A 21066-nucleotide genomic window follows, 5' to 3' on the forward strand; every position below is an offset into this window, starting at 1 on the left:
CTTAGCTTCTGGATCAAGGTCGCCTAGGTGCTGGGGATGGTTTTTATATTTCTAATTACTGCTTCTCCTATTCAGCCAGACACGAAAATAAAGTTTTATAAGCAATTACAGAAAATGAATATCAAGTACAAAATAAACAACAAAAACCACAATGTAAAATTATAGACCAGCTTCTCAAACGTGCCTTCTCTGTAAAAGGGGGACTGGGGAAGGCGAAAGAAACGAGAGTGGGGGCAGAAGTGACGCGTTACGTAAACCATCACGCAAAGCGCTTCCCTACCACAGAAGAGGAGCAGAATCTCGCGAGATGTTAGCGGTACTGGCCACCGAAATAGAGCTTCCGGAATGTGACAATAGAAAGTATTTCAGCACTTGCCCCCCCCTCCGACTTCTTCTCTTTTCTTTGGCCCATGATGGCGACGGCATCGTCGGTCACGACTCCGCCTGCTCACTGGAGCCGCTTCGACCAAGAGCAAGACCTAGCGGTACGGGAACTCATCTGGCAAGTAACCGGCCTGAACGAGCGGAGACCCGAAACGTCCGGCCACTTTCAAGCGGCGCTAAATTTCGCCTGGTCCAACTTCAGGTCCGTTAGGCTTGCGCGCGGGTCGGGGGAAACGGAGGCATCTCGTCTCGCGGTAGTTTGGGGCGGGTGGCGCGAGAAAAAAAAGAGGCACGAGGACCGTTGGCTTGTAGGATAGCGTAGATCTGCTTTCTCCTCCCGAGGAGTTAGGACGATTATTTTTCAGAAGGTGTTGACAGCATGGGATCATTAGAGCCAACCAAGTTTGTGGAAGGCTGTCACCTTCAGACACCATGCTCAGCCATGATTTTTTACTTTTATGGGTTACAGGTAGTCCTTGACTTACAACAGTTCATTTAGTAACCATTCAAAGTTATAATGGCACTGAAAAACTTGAGGTATGAACATTTTTCACACTTAACGACCATTGCAGCACCTCAGTGGTTATTTGATCAAAATATAGATGCTTTGCAACAGACTCATATTTATGACCGTTGCAGTGTTCCAGGGTGATGTGATAATCTTTTGCGACTTTACAAGCAAAGTCAGTAGGGAAGCCAGATTCACTTAACAACTAGGATACTAACTTAACAACTCCAGTGAGTTGCCACAACTGTGGCAAGAAAGGTAGTAAAATGGAGCAAAATTCATGTAATGAATGTTTCACTTAGCAACAGAAATGTTGGGTTCAGTTGTGGTTATAAGTTGAGGACTATATTACATAAAAGATATTACAGTACCAAGTTTTCAGACTGGATTAGTGAACCTACCAGTTAGGAGAGGGCCCATACTAATTACTGGAAAAAATATATCCCTGAAAGTGTCTCCACTATTTATCCTGCTTGATTTATGTTTTCTGTGTGTATTTCTTGCCTCTTATAAATAACTCAAGATGGTGTACATACCTAATACTCCTTCCTACTCCTATTACTCCCCCCAAAAATCCTGCTTTCTTGTGGAACTCAAAACAGGCTTACCTGAGGGTGTCTGTCTTAGCTCATATGTTGGATTAAACTATAATAGTTGTTTGGTAGTAGCCTGTCATCTTACATGAGCTGAAGTATTGTGGCTTGTTTCCTATAGTTTTTCCCTTAGAACAAAATTTAAAACTACAATGTGTATCCCTATAGGATCTGCAGAAGTTGTCAGCAAATTGTAACTTGAGATACAGTTGAAGCTACACGCTTTACAGAAAGGAAAATTTGTTAAATATGTAAGGAGTAATATTCCTTGCATTTAAGAAACCCTTCATCAAGGAGATGAATGACTACAGACCGGTTGCTCTGACATCGGTAGTTATGACAATCTTTGAAAGGTTAGTGCTGGCACATCTGAAAATAATTACAAATCTGCTGCTAGACCCCTTGCAGTTTGTCTACCACACAACTAGATCAGCTAATGATGCTGTTAATTCTCATAGCACTGTCTTATGTCTAAGGATATTTACCCATGTAGTATAGTAGGGCTGTATTGCTATTATCCTCATCTTTTCTACTACTTTCTCCATTGGTATCTTATGATTATATACTTTGTTGTTTGAGCTTATGCACTAGAGACAAATTTCCTGTGTCCTTGGCCAATAAAGTATTCTATTTAGGGAATTTAATAAAAAATATTTGTGTTTAATTTATATTAAATTATTTTGTCCAGTCTAACCCACTTTTTTGTCCTTGATCACATTTACTTCAGAATGACTTCCAGAACACTAAAGCAAAGCTATACCTCTGCAGGGGAAACACTATTGAATAGATGATAATAAAACAAGCATGCTTGTGACGTTGTGTGGATTTAAGTGGTACTTAGGGCTAATGCCAAAGGAACGTAGATGTTTTTATTCAGATAGTCCTTGACTGTTTAACAGTGGTCTGGTGTTACAGTGGAATTGGAAAGGTTGTTTTATGGCCTCTAAAGCACTTACAACTGTTGCAAAATGTACCACCATGTATGGCCGGTTGCCAAGCATCCAGCAGTCTTGTGATTACATACTTGCAATCTTCTCTGCCAGCTTCCCCAGAAAGTCAGTGGGAAACGATGCAAGCTGTTGCCAATTGGTGAGAAGATTTGAATTGTGTTCTTGAATTCTGATTTGAGCTCTGTTTCTGCACCCTACTGCAGGAATTCCTCTCCATGCTGTAGGGGAGCTCAGCTTCATCAGGGTGCAGAAATGGAGCTTAAATTCTGAAAATTTGAGCTCCATTCCAGTACCCTGCTGGAGGAGTTCCCTTCTGTTCACAGTGTGGAGTTGAAATCTTTTATTGGGCAGCTCTTTTAGCTAGTTCCCAAAAGAGAGAGGGAACTGAAATCTAGGCCAAGAAGCAGCGTGGTAAGGAAAGGGGGTGCCTTAAGCAAGTGGGGGAGGCATCAGGATCTGAAAATTCATTCCTATATTATTATATAACTAATATGTCAATGCTGTGACACTGAACTGAAGCCATTTTTCATTTTGTCTTCATTGCCACGTTTTAGTTTAGAGATTTTAGATGAAGGAGGGGGAGGGGGGACGTTAAGTTTCTAAGTTAACCATAACAATACTTTGTGTGAGAACCAAGGTCAGTCCTGATAAGAGTTTTGGTGGGCTGAGTAACTGGGAGAAGAACCCGCGTTTTGAAATAATTGATGAATGTGATTTATGACAGCAGTTTGGGGTGGGAATTGCAACTTGTTACTTCGTAGCCTGAGGGAGGGGATTTTAGTCTTTGGTTCACCTTTGTATATGCCGATATCTTGTTTCCTAAATAAAATGCGCATGTCCAAGATGGCTGTCCACTGGTCTTGAGCTTTTAGCACGGAATGGTTTTCAGCTTTGCTGGGTGGCCATGGTGCTTTTTTGCTATCGTTTGGCCCCTGTTCGGTCGGTTGAATTTCCGGTGGAGCGTTAGCGCCCTCCCCCGTCTGGATGCAGTTTGTAATGACGGAGGATGGAGGAGGAGAAGCCGACCATCTAACACAGACATGTCAAACACAAGGCCCGGGGGCCGGATGCGGCCCACGAAGTGGTTTCATGTGGCCTGTGAAGCCATCCTGGAAACAGTGAGGGAACAGTCCCCACTGCCTTGGCCCTGGCCCAGAGACCCTCCTTCTGCCAGAGACTCTCAGATCTGTACCACTCCTGCCCAGGCCCCCATAGGCACCCTTGATGCGAATGATGTAGAGCTGGCCATGCCCACCCAGTAGGCAATACGCACTCTAGCCACGCCCACCCAGTAGGCCACGCCCACCCTGGCCATACCCACCCGGCCCCTTGAGGGCAACCGCAATGCTGATGCGGCCCTCAATGAAATTGAGTTTGACACCCCTGATCTAACACTTTGGTGAGAGGACGCTGGCGGCTGGGCGGGGCCGACCTGACTGTTTCTTTGTTGTGCCGAGCCTTTGTTGTGCCGAGCGGAGCTGGACCCCGAGTGAACTTGAGTCGGAATTTGGGCTCTGCTCTTGCTTGTTTGCTTTATTGTGAGACCTGGGTTATGGCAGGGGGGAAGGGGGCTTCGATATAGTGTTTCCCCCCCTTTGCCACTCGGCGAGTTGGCTCCGTGAGCGCGGTGGACCTGGTGGCGCTGTGGGGTCTGCCACTGCTGCTGTTCCTTCTCCTTGCCGCTGCGGAGGTCGCAGCTGTCCCTGTCGTCGTGCCTGAACCCGTTGTTTTGGGTCCGTCGGCATTGTCATCGGGCTGCCTCCTCCCCCCTCTTCTGGACTTGTCATGTCTACCTATTGGCTTTTGCTGTCACCACCATTGATTATTCCATTATCATCATGATTGTGGCTTTGGGACCTGCCACCGGCCGACTGAACTTTTCAACTTTTCAACTTTTCAACTTTTCATCGATTCCTTCTACTGGCACCCTCCATTGCCCGATGTTACCATTACCGTCTCCCTTTATATGCCAGCGTATACCTTAGAAGAACTTTACTTGCTGTGAGATTCCCCCCTCTCGCAGGAGCATTCATCTGTTTTGCAGAAGATCTTTCTTGATGACGGGTTGTGGGACCTTGAGAGATGGCATGCTGCAAAGAGGAGTTTGAGGGGATTTTTATCAAGATTTTTAAATAAAATTTTAAGGGGATCCGGGAGGGGGGAGGCCCAAGGGATCTGGAATGAACTTGGGGGAGTTCAACCTGGACAGCAGTCCAGACCATCGGATGGTCGTGGGGGGGGGAAAGCAGGGATTTGGGGGTGGACTCAGCTCCGAGTGAGGAGGGTCTTTCTATTTTGTTGGTGATTGGGAGGGGCAGAGAGTGTGGGAGCAGAGGGCTCTATCGTAATTGGGGAACGGACCACCGCTGTCTTCAAGTGGTTGTCTGTTTCCGCCCTCATTGCTCTTCTTGCTTCCCCGGGGGCATAGGATTGCAGGACCCTGGGCTTAGGCTGGTTTATTTCAACGCCAGGTCCGTGGTGAACAAGGCTCCCCTCATACACGATCTCATTGAGGAGGAGAACGCGGATCTGGCCTGCATCACGGAGACCTGGTTGGGCCATGAGGGGGGTGTCCCCCTCCCAGGGCAGGGGCGGGGAGGGGTGGCGGATATTATTAGGGAAAGTCTTTGTCCTTGAGTGGCCACTATCCCTCAGATAGGCGGGTGTGAGTCTCTCCTTTTGAAGTGGGGTCCTGGAGTTCAGTTGGGCCTATTGATCACGTACCTGTCTCCCAGCTGCGTGTCAGCGGCCCTGCCCAAACTTCTCGATGTCTTGTCCGGGTTGGCGATTGAGTTCCCCAGGTTCATAGTTCTGGGGGACTTCAATCTGCCTTCCATGGGTGAGGCATCTGAGTTGGCTCGGTAGTTCATGTCCTCCATGACGGCCATAGACCTGACTCAAATAATTCAGGACCTGACTCATAATAGAGGCCACACACTCGACCTGGTTGTTATCTCTGGGCAGTGGATTAATGATCTGGGTAGGGGAGATTTAACCATCCAACCCCTGTCATGGTCCGATCATTTCCTTCTCCGGCTAGACTTTCAGTACGCCACCCCCCACCGCTGGGAGGCAGAACCGACTAGGTGGTTCCGCCCCAGGTGCCTGATGGACCCTGAGAGGTTCCAGACAGAGCTTGGGACATTTCCTGCTTCCCTTGCCCACGACTCTGCCGAGGCCCTAGTGGTGGCCTGGGAGAGGGGGGCTGCTGGGGCCTTGGATCGAGTTGTGCCTTTGCGGCCACTGACCCGTCGCAGATCCCGGGTGTCCCTCTGGTTTACCGAGGGACTCCGAGAGATGAAGCGCCGGAAAAGACACCTAGAGAGCTGTTGGAGGTCCAGCAGATCCGAATCTGATCAAACACAGCTAAGAACATATCTTAAGTCTTCTCTAGTGGCGATGGAAGCGGCAAAGCATGTTTACTTTTCCGCTCTCATTGTGTCCGCAGATAACCACCCAGCCGCCTTGTTTAGAGTGACCCGCTCACTGCTTAATCAGCGACCGAGGGATGACCCCTTGCAAGGTAGGGCTGAGGAATTTATACAGTATCTGCAGGACAAAATTGCTCAGATCCGGACTGGTTTGGACTCCAACTGGGCAGAATCCGGCGAAGTGGAGAGGGCAGGTCTTGGTTATACCATTTGGGGTGAGTTTGACCCTGTGTCTTTGGATGATGTGGACAGGATTATGCGTAGATTCAGCGCTACAACCTGTTTATTGGACCCGTGTCCCTCCTGGCTAGTTTTGGCTGCTGGGGAGGTGACAGGGGGCTGGCTCCAGGCAGTTGTCAATGCTTCATTGACAGAGGGTGTCTTCCCCTCCGCCTTAAAAGAGGCGCTGGTGAGGCCCCTCCTCAAGAAGCCTGCTCTGGACCTGGCCTCGTTAAATAACTATCGTCCCGTGTCCAACCTTTGCTTTGTAGCGAAGGTTGTTGAGAGTGTTGTGGCGCGTCAGCTTCTGCATTTCCTGGATGAAGCGGACTATCTGGACCCGTACCAGTCCGGTTTCAGACCCGGTTACAGCACGGAAAGGGCATTGGTCGCACTGGTAGATGATCTCTGGTGGGCCCGGGACAGGGGTTGCTCCTCTGTTACTTGACCTCTCAGCGGCTTTTGATACCATCGACCATGGTATCCTGCTGCGACGGCTCGAGGGGTTGGGAGTGGGAGGCACTGTTTTACGGTAGTTCTCCTACCTCTCGGGCCGTTCTCAGTTTGTAGTGGCAGGGGGGCAGAGATCTACCCTGAGGCCCCTTTCCTGTGGGGTACCTCAGGGGTCGGTTCTCTCCCCCCTCCTGTTTAACATCTATATGAAGCCGCTGGGTGAGATCATCCGTGGCTTTGGGGTGAGGTATCACCAATATGCGGATGATATCCAGTGATGTCCCGGTGCCTGGAGGCGGTGCGGGTCTGGATGGGAAGGAACAGGCTCAGGCTGAACCCCTCCAAGACCGAGTGGCTGTAGATACCGGCATCTCGAATTGTCCAACATGTTCCATCTCTTTTTTTTTTATTAAAGAGTTTTACAGAAACAAGATTTTACAATATATCCCCAAATCCCCCCCAACCCAAACCACCCCACTTCCCCCCCCACTTCCCAGAGCTAAATACAGGAGTATAGTTATAATAATCATATTCTAAATAAGAATTATCCATAATATACAATTAACCAAATTCATAATGTGCTTTAACTCCACTTTAACATAGATACATACAAAGTACTAACACTAAGATAACAATATCCCTCTAAAATCTACTCATAAGCTAAATGGAACTTTTTAGTCCAATATTTATTCTGAATATAATCTATCCATCTCCTCCAAACTGAAATAAATCTTTCCTGTGAATGATCTTTCAAATAAGCAGAAATCTTAGACATTTCTGCAAGATTCGAAACTTTAAACACCCATTCTTCTATAGTAGGCAAACTATCCTTCTTCCAATATTGTCCCACCAGTAACCATGCTGCTGTTATCATATTCAACATCAAATTAGTTTCTTTAACATCACAATCTACAACAATACCCAATAAAAACAATTGCGGAGAAAACTTTATCTTCCTCTTAAAAATCTTTTGAATGTTCCACCAAATTTTAATCCAAAAAGCTTTGATATTTCTACAAGTCCACCACATATGAAAATAGGTGGCTTCTAAACTACCACATCTCCAACATTTAGACTGCAAGTTAGGATACATATTAGACAACTTCTTGGGATCCAAATGCCATCTATAAAACATTTTATAAAAATTTTCTCTTAAGTTTTGAGCCTGAGTAAATTTAACATTTCTGACCCAAATTATCTCCCAAGTATCCAGCGAAATTGGTTCCTGAATATTTTGTGCCCACTTTATCATACAATCTTTAACTAATTCCGTTTCCGAGTCCAATTCAATTAAAACATTATATATCCTCTTTATATGTGCACAATTTAAGTCTCTAATTTGTTTTACTAAATTTTGATCTGTAATTGTGATGCCAACCTTTTGATCTAACTTCCACCTAGCTTTCAATTGGGTATATTGAAACCAAGAGTAACTTATTTTTTCTTGTCTTAACTCCTCTAATGATTTAAGTTGCCAATCATTCCCTTCCAATCTAAGTAATTCCTTATAGGAAACCATATCCGAACTCACTCCCATAGATACGCCCTCTATCGCGTGTCCAGGAATTCCCCAAATCGGTATTTTATAATTTAACTTATAAATACTTTTTCCAGACACGCAACAAGGCACTTCTAAGAATATGAGATTTAAAAGCCCTATCCACCTTCTTGTCATAAAGCAAATATGCATGCCATCCATATACCAAATCCCAACCCTCAAGATGAAGTATTCTCTTATTAGTTAAATTAAGCCAATCACTAACCCACGTCAAGGCAACCGCATCATAATACAATTTCAAATTCGGCGCCTTAAGTCCCCCTCTTTCCCTAGCATCTTGTAAAATCTTAAATTTAACTCTTGGTTTTTCCCCCGCCCAAATAAATTTATTAATACCCTTCTGCCATTGATCAAGGTTGGCATCCTTTTTCAATATAGGTATCATTTGAAACAAAAAGAGAAACTTTGGCAGAACATTCATTTTAACAACTGCAATTCTTCCCAATAAGGATAATTGTAATTTTTTCCAATTATTTAAATCCCTTTGTACCTTCAACCATAGTGTTTCATAATTATTCTTATATAATTTTACATTTGAAGCTGCAATATACACTCCTAAATATTTAACCTTTTTTACTATTTCAAAACCTGTTAATTTAGATAACATGTCCCTTTCACTCATAGATAAATTCTTAGATAGTATCTTAGTCTTATTACTATTCACCTTGAACCCAGAAACCTTACCATACTGAGTTATAATTTCCATCAAATCTATAACCGACTGTAACGGTTGAGATACTGTCACAACCAAGTCATCAGCAAAAGCTCTCAATCTATAATCATTCTGTTTTATTTTAATTCCCTTTATCATAGAGGACTCTCGAATTTTAATTAATAAAATCTCTAATGTTAAAAGAAACAATAATGGTGATAGGGGGCATCCCTGTCTTGTACCTTTTTCAATTTTAAAGGTCTCTGTTAGCCCCCCATTAATTATAATTTGTGCAGTTTGTTGTTGGTATATAGCTTTAATAGTATGTAAAAAACCTTCTCCAAAATTCATCTCCTCAACAACTCTCAATAAAAATTGCCAATTCAATTGGTCAAAGGCTTTCTCTGCATCCAAAAATATCAATGCTGCGGGGACTTGGTTGTTCTTATCCAAATATTCAAGCAAGTTTACAATTTGCCTTACATTATATTTCATTTACCTCCCGGATATAAATCCCGATTGATCACTATGAATCATTTCTTTCAAAACTTGCATTAATCTATTAGCCAATACTTTAGCAAAAATCTTATAATCTGTATTCAAAAGCGATATAGGTCTATAATTTTTAGGTTGAGTAAGGTCTTGATCCTTGGAATCAATGATACAAAAGCTGTCCTCCATGATGGAGGAACTGCACATCCAGTCTGAATTTCATTAAACAAAATCTTTAAGGGTTCAATCATTTCAACCAGCAACATTTTATAGTAAATTGCTGTTAATCCATCTGTTCCCGGAGCCTTGCCCAATTTCAACTGTTTAATAGCTAAAGAAATTTTTTCTGATGTTATTGGGCAATTCATCTCAAGTTGTTGTTCTTTTGAAAGTCTCGGAAAATGAGCTTCCTGTAAATACTTGTCTATATCTAAAGCTTGTATGTTTTCTTTAGAATATAATTTCGAATAAAAATCTAAAAAACCCCTCTTAATCAAATTTTGTTGGTAAACTTCTTTTCCTTTATATTCTATTTTGTCTATAGTACGTGATTTCTGTTTCTTCCTTAATTGGTAAGCCAACCATCTACCAGGCTTATTAGCGTTACAAAAAGTATTATGTTTAGCATAACGCAAGTTGGTTGCTACTTGATCAGCCAGTAGCATGCTAAATTGTTCTTTCAATAAGTATTGAAATCCTTAAGTTATTATCCAATGGATTCAAAATAAGGTTTTTCTCCTTAGATTTAATCTCTTCCTCAAGATCTAAACGTTTTTGCGTTTGCTTATGCCTATAGGCGTTATTCATATAAATCAAAACCCCTCTCATATAAGCTTTACTAGCATCCCAAACCATTCCCATCGATGTACCTGATCTTGATTGGGCTTCCGGTTGCCCTCCAGGTGCGATTCAAGGTGCTGGTAATTACCTTTAAAGCCCTACATGGCTTAGGCCCGGGGTACTTGCGAGACCACCTGCTGCCAATGTCAACCTCCCATCGCCCGGTTCGCTCCCACAGAGTCGGCCTCCTCAGGGTTCCGTCGGGAGAGCCTTCTCTGTGGGCGCGCTAATCCTCTGGAATGAACTGTCTCTGGAGCTGCGGACGGCCCCTGACCTTTGATCTTTCTGCCGTAATCTGAAGACATGGTTGTTCCAACAAGCGGGCCTGGACTGACCATGGTTTTTAATTTGGTTTTTATTGTGTTAAATTGTCCCGTATTTCTTATATTCATTGTTTAATTCTTTTTTAATTTTTGTATTTTATGTCTCTTAATTTTTATTGTTGTGAGCCACCCTGAGTCCTTGGGGAGAAGGGCGGCATATAAATTTAATAAATCCTAATCCTAATCCTTTAGGAAGAAATCCTTTCCTTGAAGTTCTTTTAAATGGTTTCATCTATCAGAATGATGACATTAACCCAAGACTCACTTTTATTTTAACTTCACGGGGTCCTAAGCTCCAGTCACCTACCCAAAGCTTGAGCGGGACAGACAAAGACTCAGGGAAGAACCCAAAATTGAGAAAAAGGAGGAACCTGTCACCAGCACCGCAACCACAGCTACCACCTCAACAGGTGGAGCACAGGCCATTGCCTCTAGAGAGAGTGTGGTTTTGGTAACTCCAGCAGCAGGTGCAAGACTGAAAGAATAGAAACACATTTGGTCATCGGAGTAGACCTTGTCTAGTGATGATTTGTGGCGTTCAGAGGCACCCCAGCCGAAAAAGAATTCTGCAATGGCAGCTGAAGCTGATTTTACGCTGACTGCCTCCCATGAGTCGTGCTTTCCTATTTGAAGAGGCGCCAAGCACCTTCGAATGAGTCGGGTGAGTGGAAATATCTGACAGCAATTCGGAGCCAGTCAGTCAAGCATTTGAGAGAGAAGTTTGAAGGACTGGACATGGGAAGTAAGGAGTAGATCACCCACCAGTTACTTGTCAGTGAGCGGGATGACAGATGCCCCCAGGATCGTTCCCAGTCCAGGAGGAGTCTCAGTCCCATAGTCGGGGCCAGGGCTGGCTCCTCAAGACTGAAGCCACCAGCTTTAACTTCTAGTCTGGTGCAGAGGCGAAGTCCAGATCATTATCAGCAGCGTGCTAGCTCCAATTGTTGTTGGCAGCCTCTGAGCCGTGACCACCATTGAAGTCGTGACAGCCCTGATAGTTGGGAACAGTATGTTAGCCCTGAATGGCACCACCCCTATGTGAGCCCCGACCGGTATCAATGTCATGTTATCCCAGACTGCCATTGGTGCAGGACAAGCCCCGATTGTCACCGATATCCTGATAGCCCTGACAGGTATCCACGTCAGGCTAGTCCAAATCATTATCAATACCAGGCCAGTCCCGACCGCTGTTACTGTCGCCACACCAGTCCATGACCCCTGCCAAGGGTTGATAGGGCAGGGGGAATCCAACGAGATATAGTACAACAGTATGGGTGGCTGTGTGCTCCCTTAGGCAGCAGCCCTTTAGCAGCTCCTCCTTTCAAACCCACATTTGATGGAGACCCTGAAAAGTTAACATTCTTCCTAAACCAAGTGCACTCCTACATGAACAGAAATGCCAATGCCTACCTGGACCCTGCTGCTATAGTTGACGTGATAGTGGCAAATCTAGAGGGGGAGGCATCAGAATGGCTGAACAGCCTGCACATTGAGCAAGCACCTGAGCTGTGGGACTACAATCTATTCATCCAAAGGTTAAGAACCAGGTTCGAGGATGAGTCCATAGCCTTGCAAGCTGGGAAGGACATTCACAAAGTAAAGCAGGAAGGTAGACCAGTGAAGGAATATGTGTGTAAATTCCAGAGAGTGGCTGGCGGAATTGAATGGTGGCCAGAACGATCCCTGGTCCACCATTTCAAGAACATCCTGGATCCCAATTTGTCCCAGGATTCTGTCTACCGAGGAATTCCTGACCAACTTCAGGAGTGGTATCGTCTGGCAGTGAAATTGAACATCAAGCTAACCTGCTACAAAAAACCGCTGATCACTGGACCGAGACCCAAACCAAACAAGACGGCCACCTGCCTGACAAACCCCAGCAACTGGGATGACTGAACCTCCAAAATCATCTTTGGGACCTCCAATCAAGTGTTTTAGATGTGGCCAGCTGGGCCACTGGGCAGCAGCTTGCCCCATTCCTTTCCCTCAGCAGAAAAGCATCTCAGCTCTGCCAGAAAAGAGAAAGGGAAGCCAGCCTTCCACCAGAAAGAAATCAAATTGGACTACTCAAGAGCAAATTACTCAAGTCACCTTACCCACTCAAGAGAAGGTCGAGGCCCCAGCTGAAACTGCCATCACACCTGCTCCATATGACAGCAATAATGAGGGGGAGAACAATCCGATGGTGAGTCAGCCTATTCCGCCTTTTTCCCTCTTTGCCAAACGTATAGATCCTAAGACAGGTGCTCGAATGGACTTACGAGTGTTGGTAAATTCGGGTTGTTCGTGATGCCTAATCAACCTCCCAACTGTCCTAAAGTTAGGCATCAGGGCAAGGCAACTCTCCAACTCTAGGAAATTTGAACGGGCAGACAGATCTTTAATGGGCGGAACTCTAATAACCCACCAAACGGAGCTGGTGTGGCTAGAAGTGGGAGAGCATTGGAAATTCATTAGATTTGTGGCAGCTCCAAAAATGACTGAAGTGGTGATTCTACGTTTAGTTTGGTTGGACAAGTGGAAACCCTTCATAGGGTGGGAGAATGGGATGAAAACCTTGAGATTACCCATCGGGCCATCATCCCCCAGCTCCTCCCATGACGCTAGTGGGTGAGCAAAACCTCCATCTGAAACAATAAATATAGTGACTACTCCCCTCTCCCAGCAAATACCGAGACTTGGCAGAGGTGTGTAGTGAGGCAGAATGTGACTCCTGATGGCTCATAGAACAAATAACTGTGCCATTAAGATTTTGCCAGGAGCCAAGTTGCCAAAACCGAAGATGTATACCATGATTCCCCTCAAGGTGGAAGAATTACGGCCATACATCGACAAGAATTTAGCCAGAGGTTTCATTGAGCCTGCCAAATCAAAAGTAGCTGCCCCAGGGCTCTTTAAAGAGAAAAAAAGATGGGTCGCTTAGGCTCTGAGTGGACTTTAAAGGTCTCAATGGGGTGAGTGTGGAGAATATGTACCTCCTTCCTTTAATGAAGGACTTATTAGCCCATCTGGCAAAGGGGCAATTTTTTACCAAGTTAGACCTAAAAGAGGCATATCACCATGTGAGGATAAGAGAAGGTGATGAATAGAAAACTGCTTTCAACAGCCCTCTGGGTAGCTATCAGTTTAAAGTTATGCCTTTTGGATTACAAGGAGCTCCTGCCATGTTCATGCAACTGATTAACCAGGTGCTACACGAGCATTTATACAAAGGAGTTTTGGTGTATCTTGATGACATCTTAATACAGAAACTATGGCAGAGCATATAAGCTTAGTGCAAGAGGTACTGAGAAAACTACTGAATGCTAAGCTCTATGCCAAACTCTTAAAATGCGAATTCCATCAGACACGTTTAGATTATCTTGGCTATAGAATTTCTAATGAAGGCATCAAAATGGATCCAACTAAGGTGAAAGCTGTGATAGAATGGCAGTCCCCAAAGACTGGGAAACAACTCCAAAGCTTCCTGGGTTTTGCTAATTTCTATCGTCAGTTCATCCCTTCATTTGCCGAGATTGCTTTGTCCCTTACCAAACTATTGAAAACCAGTAAAGATGGGGGAAAACTGCATCCAGGTCAGCCTCTGCATTGTTGTTAGAATGCCAAACCCCTTTTGAGAATTTAAAAAGACTTTGCTGCTGAACCAATTCTAAAACTCCCCCATCCTGAAGAGCAATTTGTAATTCAAGCTGATGCTAGCGATATGGCTGTGGGGGCAGTACTCCTACAAAAGAATCATGAGGGACTTTTGCAGCCTTGTGTTTACACTTCAAAAAAGTTCACTGACACAGAGCGGAGGTGGGCCATTTGGGAGAAAGAAGCCTTTGAGATTACATGGGCTTTGCTAATGTGGTGTTATTTCCTGGAAGGGAGCAAGGTGCCTTTCAAAGTATGGACTGATCACAAAAATTTAGAGGCATTGAGAACTCTCCGTAAACTCTCCTAAACAAGTACACTGGGCACAATATTTTAATTGTTTTAATTTCACCCTGAAATGCAAACCGGGTGGAAAGAATTTCTTAGCTGATTCCCTCTCCAGATTACCCCAATACAAAAGCCAACCTGAACAAGTCATAGATTCTATTATGCCTCCACCTCAAGTTATTTCTCAAATAACTTCCTAAAGTCACCAATCTGCAAAGACTCTTAACCCTGACGAGCCTTTGACAAAGAAGTTACAAAAAGAATTTATTATTGACCAATGGTTCAAGGACAATCAAGCCACCCTTACCCATAGGGATTGTCTAGCTTGGAAAGGGGGGGATTATATTTACCTAAATCTCTCAGACTCCAAGCGCTCCAATGTAGTCATGATGTTAAGCAAGCTGGTCATTTTTGTTACCTAAAGACACTACACTTAATCCGGAGGCAATTTTGGTGACCAGTCTTAAAGAAGGATGTGGAGAACTATGTAAAAAGCTGTGCAGTCTGTGCTACCATGAAAAGAATCCCAGAAAAACCACCTGGGCTTTTGCAGATCCTTCCCAACCATGGGAAGAGATCGCTATAGATTTTATCGTCGAATTACCTGAGAGGAGAGGAAATACAGTAATATGGACTGTGATTGATCTATTTTCAAAGCAGGCTCATTTTATTGCCTGCTCAGGCCTCCCTTCTGCCCAGAAATTAGCTAAGTTGTTCCTTAAGCATATTTACAGACTACATGGTGTGCCAAAGCAACTAATTTCCAACGGGGGGGGGGGTGCAGTTTATGCCCAGGTTCTGGAGGGACTTTCTAAAATTAATTGGATCTACATAAGGGCTGTCATCGGCTTTTCACCCATCTACAAATGGGGCGGCTGAAAAAGCGAACGCAATGGTGGAACAATATCTTAGATGCCATGTGGATTACCAACAGACAAATTGGATCTATCTCCCTTTCGCTGAAGTGGCTTATAATAACACTGTACACAGCAGCACCAGATTCATGCCGTTTAAAATAGCCAAGGGGAGGGATTTTATCCCGATGCCTGAATACCTCCAGGAGCCACCTGCCACTCAGACTTTAGATCAGTGGGTGTCCACTTGGAAGGGGTTGTGGGACAATGCAAAGAAAAAGCCTCAGAGTCTTACAAAAAACAAGCTGATAAGAAAAGGGCACCTCAAAAGTCATTTCATGTGGGAGAGAAGGTTTATCTTTCCACAAAATATTTAAGACTCAAATTACCTAGCAAAAAATTGGGGCCAAAATACCTGGGACCTTTTCCCATAGTGCGGATTTTAAACCCAGTGACTGTGGAACTAAAACTTCCTCGACTTTTAGGAAAGATCCACCCAGTGTTTCACTGCAGTTTGTTGAAGCCTTTCAGAGATTCTACTCTGAGACCCCATCCCAAGAAAGCACCTGGCCCACTTTTGGTAGCTGGAGAGACTAATTATGAAGTGAAGTGTATTCTTGATGCTAGATTGTACAAAGGGAAATTGCAATAATGGAAGTGATATCCATTATCAGAGGCTACCTGGATGAAGTGTACTGATGTGAAAGCTGATAGGGTCATACATAAATTTTATGATAAACATCTGAACAAACTGAGGGGGGATTCGTAACTTTTATTCTTGTTTGATTTGCAGGATTTCTCCTTTCTTTTAAGGGAAGCGGAATGTCAATGCTGTGACAAACTGAACTGAAGCCATTTTTCATTTTGTCTTCATTGCCACATTTTAGTTTAGAGATTTTAGATGAAGGAAGGGGAGGGGGATGTTAAGTTTCTCAGTTAACCATAACAATACGTCTGTGTGAGAACCAAGGTCAGTCCTGATAAGAGTTTTGGCGGTCTGAGAAGCTGGGAGTAGAGCCTGTGTTTTGAAATAATTGGTGAATGTGATTTATGACAGCAATTCGGGGTGGGAATTGCAACTTGTTACTTTGCAGCCTGAGGGAGGGGATTTTAGTCAGGTTCACTTTTGTATTTGTCGATACCTTGTTTCCTAAATAAAATGTTCTTTAAGGAAGAAATCCTTGCCTTGAAGTTCTTTTAAATGGTTTCATCTATTGGAACTATGAGGTAATAAAGACAGTATATCAAGTTGATGTCAACATGTTTGGAAAACACTAGCGTGAGCAAGGCTGTTTTTTACAAAGTGGTCTTTGAAAATATGCTGAATATCCTAAGGGTTTGTGACTATAGTAAATAAATAAAAATGAAGTCCATCCTTTGTAAAAATGCTAAAATAATACACATTGAAAAAAATACAATTCATCATTTCTAACCCATGACCCTAAAGATAATTCTGTGTTTTTTTCCTAGGTTTCATCAATTTCTTGATGTCAGTAGGCACAAAGTGGAGAAAATAATGGAAGGGTAAAGTTTTTGTGTTTCTTTTAACATCAGATTAATCCTTTTAATCTAAAAAATTAGTAAACATTCCATATTTTTACATAGAATTTATGAAAAGCTGGTTGTTCACTCTGACCTTGTTAAAGCTGGAAGTTGGAGGAGACTAACAGAAGAGTTTCTGAATTTGTCTCTTCCCACCACAGAAGGAACAAAGGTTTGTGATTTTTAGAATATATCAATCATTTTGTAGCAGAAATGTATATGTGCATCAGAAATTAATAAATATTTTTTTTCTTTTCTATAATATTGATTCTCTGGATTTTGATGCATTATCAGACTTCTGCATGTAATTGCCATGAAACCAATTACCTATGTAACATGGCATGTAAGACACTTGCAATTGTTGGAATAAATTATTTTGATAGGCTAGTAGCACTGTGATTTATGAAGACTATTATAAAATCTCAGACATATTTAATTAAAACACAAAGAATAGTCCCTGGGCTCTGAAAAGAGGATAACGTATAAAAATTAAGATTACTTTGTTAGTTCCAACACTATAATAGTTTCAAAGTCAGTAAACCTTCAACATTGCTTTTATGCGAATGTTTTATTTAGGTGTTAAATTTACATGCTGCCCATTAAATTTACAGTTAATGAAAGCAACAAGACAAACTATTAAAATAATAAATGTTAACACTATAATTGACTTAAAAATTATATAAGGCAAGGAAGGGAGCAAGATCCACATATGGAAGAGGTGGGGGTTTTTTCATAGTCCATTGTAAAGGTAAAGGTTCCCCCGCACATGCGTGCTAGTCGTTTCCGACTCTAGGGGCCAGTGCTCATCTCCATTTCAAAGCCGAAGAGCCAGCACTTGTCCGAGGACGTCTCCGTGGTCATGTGGCCGGCATGAGTAGATGCCAAAGGCGCATAGAATGCTGTTACCTTCCCACCGTAGTGGTCCCTATTTTTCTACTTGCATTTTTACATGCTTTCGAACTGCTAGGTTGGCAGAAGCTGGGACGAGTAACAGGCACTCACTCTGTTACGCGGCCCGCCAAACTGCCGACCTTCTGATCGACAAGCTCAGCGTCCTAACCCACTGAGCCACCGTGTCCATTAATCATCTCTAAAATGACATGCCCCCATCGAGACTCCAAGCCAATGGCAGAGCCAGGTCTTCAGTCCCTTTCAGAAGGCCAAAAAGGTGCATGTGTATCTCAATTTAGGTGGGGGCACAATATTCCAGAGGGTGAGAGCCATGGCAAAAAAAGGCTCTTCTCCTGACCCCACCAGTCAGAATTATTTGACCGATGAAGTCTGCAGCATGTGCTTCTCCCAAGGTGGGTGAGGTGGGCCAATCCCTTGTCCAATGTTGATGTTTTTCTGCTCTGATTTGTAAGTGAATAGATGGGAAGGATAGGGACAGTAAATAAAGTGTTTTTGTATATATTTATTTTATTATGTATTTTATATTTAAAGAAGAATGCCTGGGTTTAAAATAGTGAAGAAAATATAGTATTTTTACTGAATAGGAAATATATTTTTGCCAGTCAGTTAAATTTGTACCTAGGTTCATCACATAACAACCAAGAATAAAAAACTTCTGCTTTCTTGCCAAAATGAATTTCTAACACGACAAATAGTAAACATCTGAAGTGATTGTTCTGATCGCTTCCAAACCATAACATGTACCATGGAATATTTAGTTTTTTTCAGCTTGTGAAGATAAAATCTCATATTTGAAATATATAACTTGATAAACAGAATTATACTTTTATTTTGTGTTGTTTCTTATGTATTTCCTATATTAATTCTAATCCTAATTAAGATGAATGATAAACTAAATGTGTTGTTTTTCACTTCTAAATATACCATTGGATTAGAATTCTGATATCTTTTATTTTGCTGTCCTGTTCACTGAATTACTTGTTTTCTGTGTTTAAGACAGATGCACATTATGCCATACTCTCACTTCTATTGTGCTTGTCTGATTCTCCTTCCAACACCAGCTTTGCAGAAGAACCAATAAAAAAACCAGTAGGTAAGTTGAGAGCATCCAAGAAATTATGAGGAAAATGCTTTATTCTACCATTTTGATTATATATTTTTCAATTTTGTGTTGTCCTTTTTAAAAAATAATTATGCACTAGGAAGGTACTTGATTTCTAGCAATGACATACAGTAAATGGATTTTCTCCATTAGGATATAGTGAGGGAAAAATTATTTGATCCCCTGCTGATTTTGTACGTTTGCTCACTGACAAAGAAATGATCAGTCTATATGTCAGGGCCCGCTTCAAAACCTCATCCCAAGAAAGCAGAACTCATGGAAGCAGATTCTTACAAAAGGAACTTTTATTAGGAGAAGCTGATAGCAGGCATACTAGACAGGATCTGAAATTTTCCCACTCAGATCGATAGGTTAAAGTGTCCCAAGCAAAACCCCTCCCCATAGTTTGTCCAGTTGGTTCAATTCGGCCAATCCCCAGGTGTTAAGTCCATCGTGGGAAATAGGAGATAACATCAGGCTGGCTCCAGTTGTAGCAGAGGTGTTTAGGTGGCTCTTCACACCTTGGGAGCGCAGAGATAAACCAGTTGCCAGAGGTTACATTCCTTTCTTCCTCCCCCTCTCTACTAGCTGATATCAAGGGAGAAGAAAGTTCAGAGAGAAATAATGCAAAAAAGCAAAGTGTTACATTGTATCAAAAGAGGAAGTCAAGGCAATAACCCACAAGCACTCCCCCTCCCTTCCAGGAGTATGGCAGAACCCAGGAAGACAAGAGAGTAAGGTTTGGGTCAGGATGAAAAGAGAGAATGAAAGGAATGGGTTAGGAGGGGAGGAAAAGGAATCTATAGATATGGGTTCTGACACCAATACAAAGTTAAGGAATCCCACCCCTAAAGCTATGCAAGCTACAACATTCCCCAATATATCTTCTTGGCAGACTTTTCACAAAACACCCAGCCTGCAGTCTCAGGTGCAGCCGATGACCTTTGTTCCCACAGGAGAAAATCTTTTTAGTCTAGTGAAGCACCTGGTAAACCCCCTCCCTCCGTGCTATGTGTCAACTGAAAATGAGTAGGGTAAATGGCTACAGCCATGCTCATTTTCAAAGTTGACAGTTGGCTCCTCTTCAGAAAAAAAGAGTCTCCTGCAGGAGAACAAAAATCAGGTTAGGTATCCCCTTGAGGCTTGTGAGGGTATTTATCATACAAATTTTTTATCAATCTATCTGCCTTCACATTTGTACATTTTACCCATGTAGCTTCTGAAAGGAGGTAACCTTTCCACTGGATAAGGTATTGTATCTTTCCCTTGTACAGCCTAGAATCAAAATACGTTTCATTTCATAATGCGTGTCTCCCTCTACCACCATTGGACCAGGCGGAATAGGTCTTAAAGTGGATTCTGACACAGGTTTCAAAAGACTGCAATGTCACCCATTGGCCCAAAGTCTGGGATATAGGAGGCTCCTGTGGGAACTCAGGCATGAGCACAAAATCTTGACCTGTCACTATTTTGAATGGGATGAGACTAGTGCTACTGTGCACAGTATTGTAGGCTACCTCTCTTAAAGGTAAAATATCAGCTCAATTAGACTGCTGGTAATTTACATAACATCTGGGGTACTGTTCCACCATTGTGTTAGCTTTCTCAGCAGCTCCATTAGTATTTGGATGAAAAGCAGATGAAAGCCTCTGGGAGGACCCAATCAGACTCCCTCCAGACCTTTGCAGTAAACTGGACCTCTCTATTAGACACAATCTTCTTTGGGGCACCATGGAGTCGGTATATATGCTTCAAAAACAGTTTGTTTAGCTTCTGGGCAGAGGGAAGTCCTGAGCAAGTGATGAAATGCACCTGTTTGGAAAATAGATCAACCACAGTCCATATCACAGTGTTTCTTTTGCTCTCAGGTAATTCTACTATAAAATCCATGGCTATTTCCTCCTAAGGCTGAGAGGGGTTGGCCACTTGCTGCAATAAACCTGGTGGTTTTCCAGGATGCTTCCCTCACAGTAACACAAGTAGCACAACTTTTTACATAATTCTCAATGTCCTTTTTCATTCTCGGCTACCAGAACTGCCTGTGCACTATATGCAATGTTTTTTTAAAATCCAAAGTGACCCGCTTGCTTAGCATCATGACTCTGTTGCAACACCTGGAGTCTGAGGCCTTCTGGGAGGTATAATTTAGAACCTTTCCAAACTAATCCCCCCCCCTAAAAGTCAATATAGATATGTTATCTTTAAACCAGGCATCATTCTCTAACTTCTCCTTCAATTCCTTTAGCGATTGATCATCAGGACCAGCAGGGAATCTCTTTGTGTGCGATCTGATTGTTATTTGGGAAGTGAACTGCGGCAGAGGAATAAT

The 21066-nt window shown here is 43.0% G+C and overlaps 1 protein-coding gene across 3 annotated transcripts in view; it reads left to right on the forward strand.

The window, feature by feature from the left end:
* Nucleotides 1-206: 206 nt before the first annotated feature.
* LOC308667672 (cytoplasmic FMR1-interacting protein 1-like) overlaps nucleotides 207-21066 on the forward strand; it is a 163613-nt gene continuing 142753 nt past the window's right edge. Inside the window, exons 1-4 of one of the 3 annotated variants that reach the window (XM_081327066.1) lie at nucleotides 216-586; nucleotides 16652-16705; nucleotides 16787-16895; nucleotides 18632-18728. In XM_081327066.1, the coding sequence (XP_081183192.1) occupies nucleotides 411-586; nucleotides 16652-16705; nucleotides 16787-16895; nucleotides 18632-18728 (436 nt within the window). In that variant the 5' untranslated portion in view covers nucleotides 216-410. Of the gene's footprint in view, nucleotides 587-1725; nucleotides 1839-16651; nucleotides 16706-16786; nucleotides 16896-18631; nucleotides 18729-21066 lie in introns of those variants that run through there. The other 2 variants (XM_081327067.1, XM_081327065.1) reach the window with 2 other exon arrangements.

This window comes from Vipera berus (genome assembly GCF_964194415.1).
Source record: "Vipera berus genome assembly, chromosome: 4".
NCBI lineage: Eukaryota > Metazoa > Chordata > Lepidosauria > Squamata > Viperidae > Vipera > Vipera berus.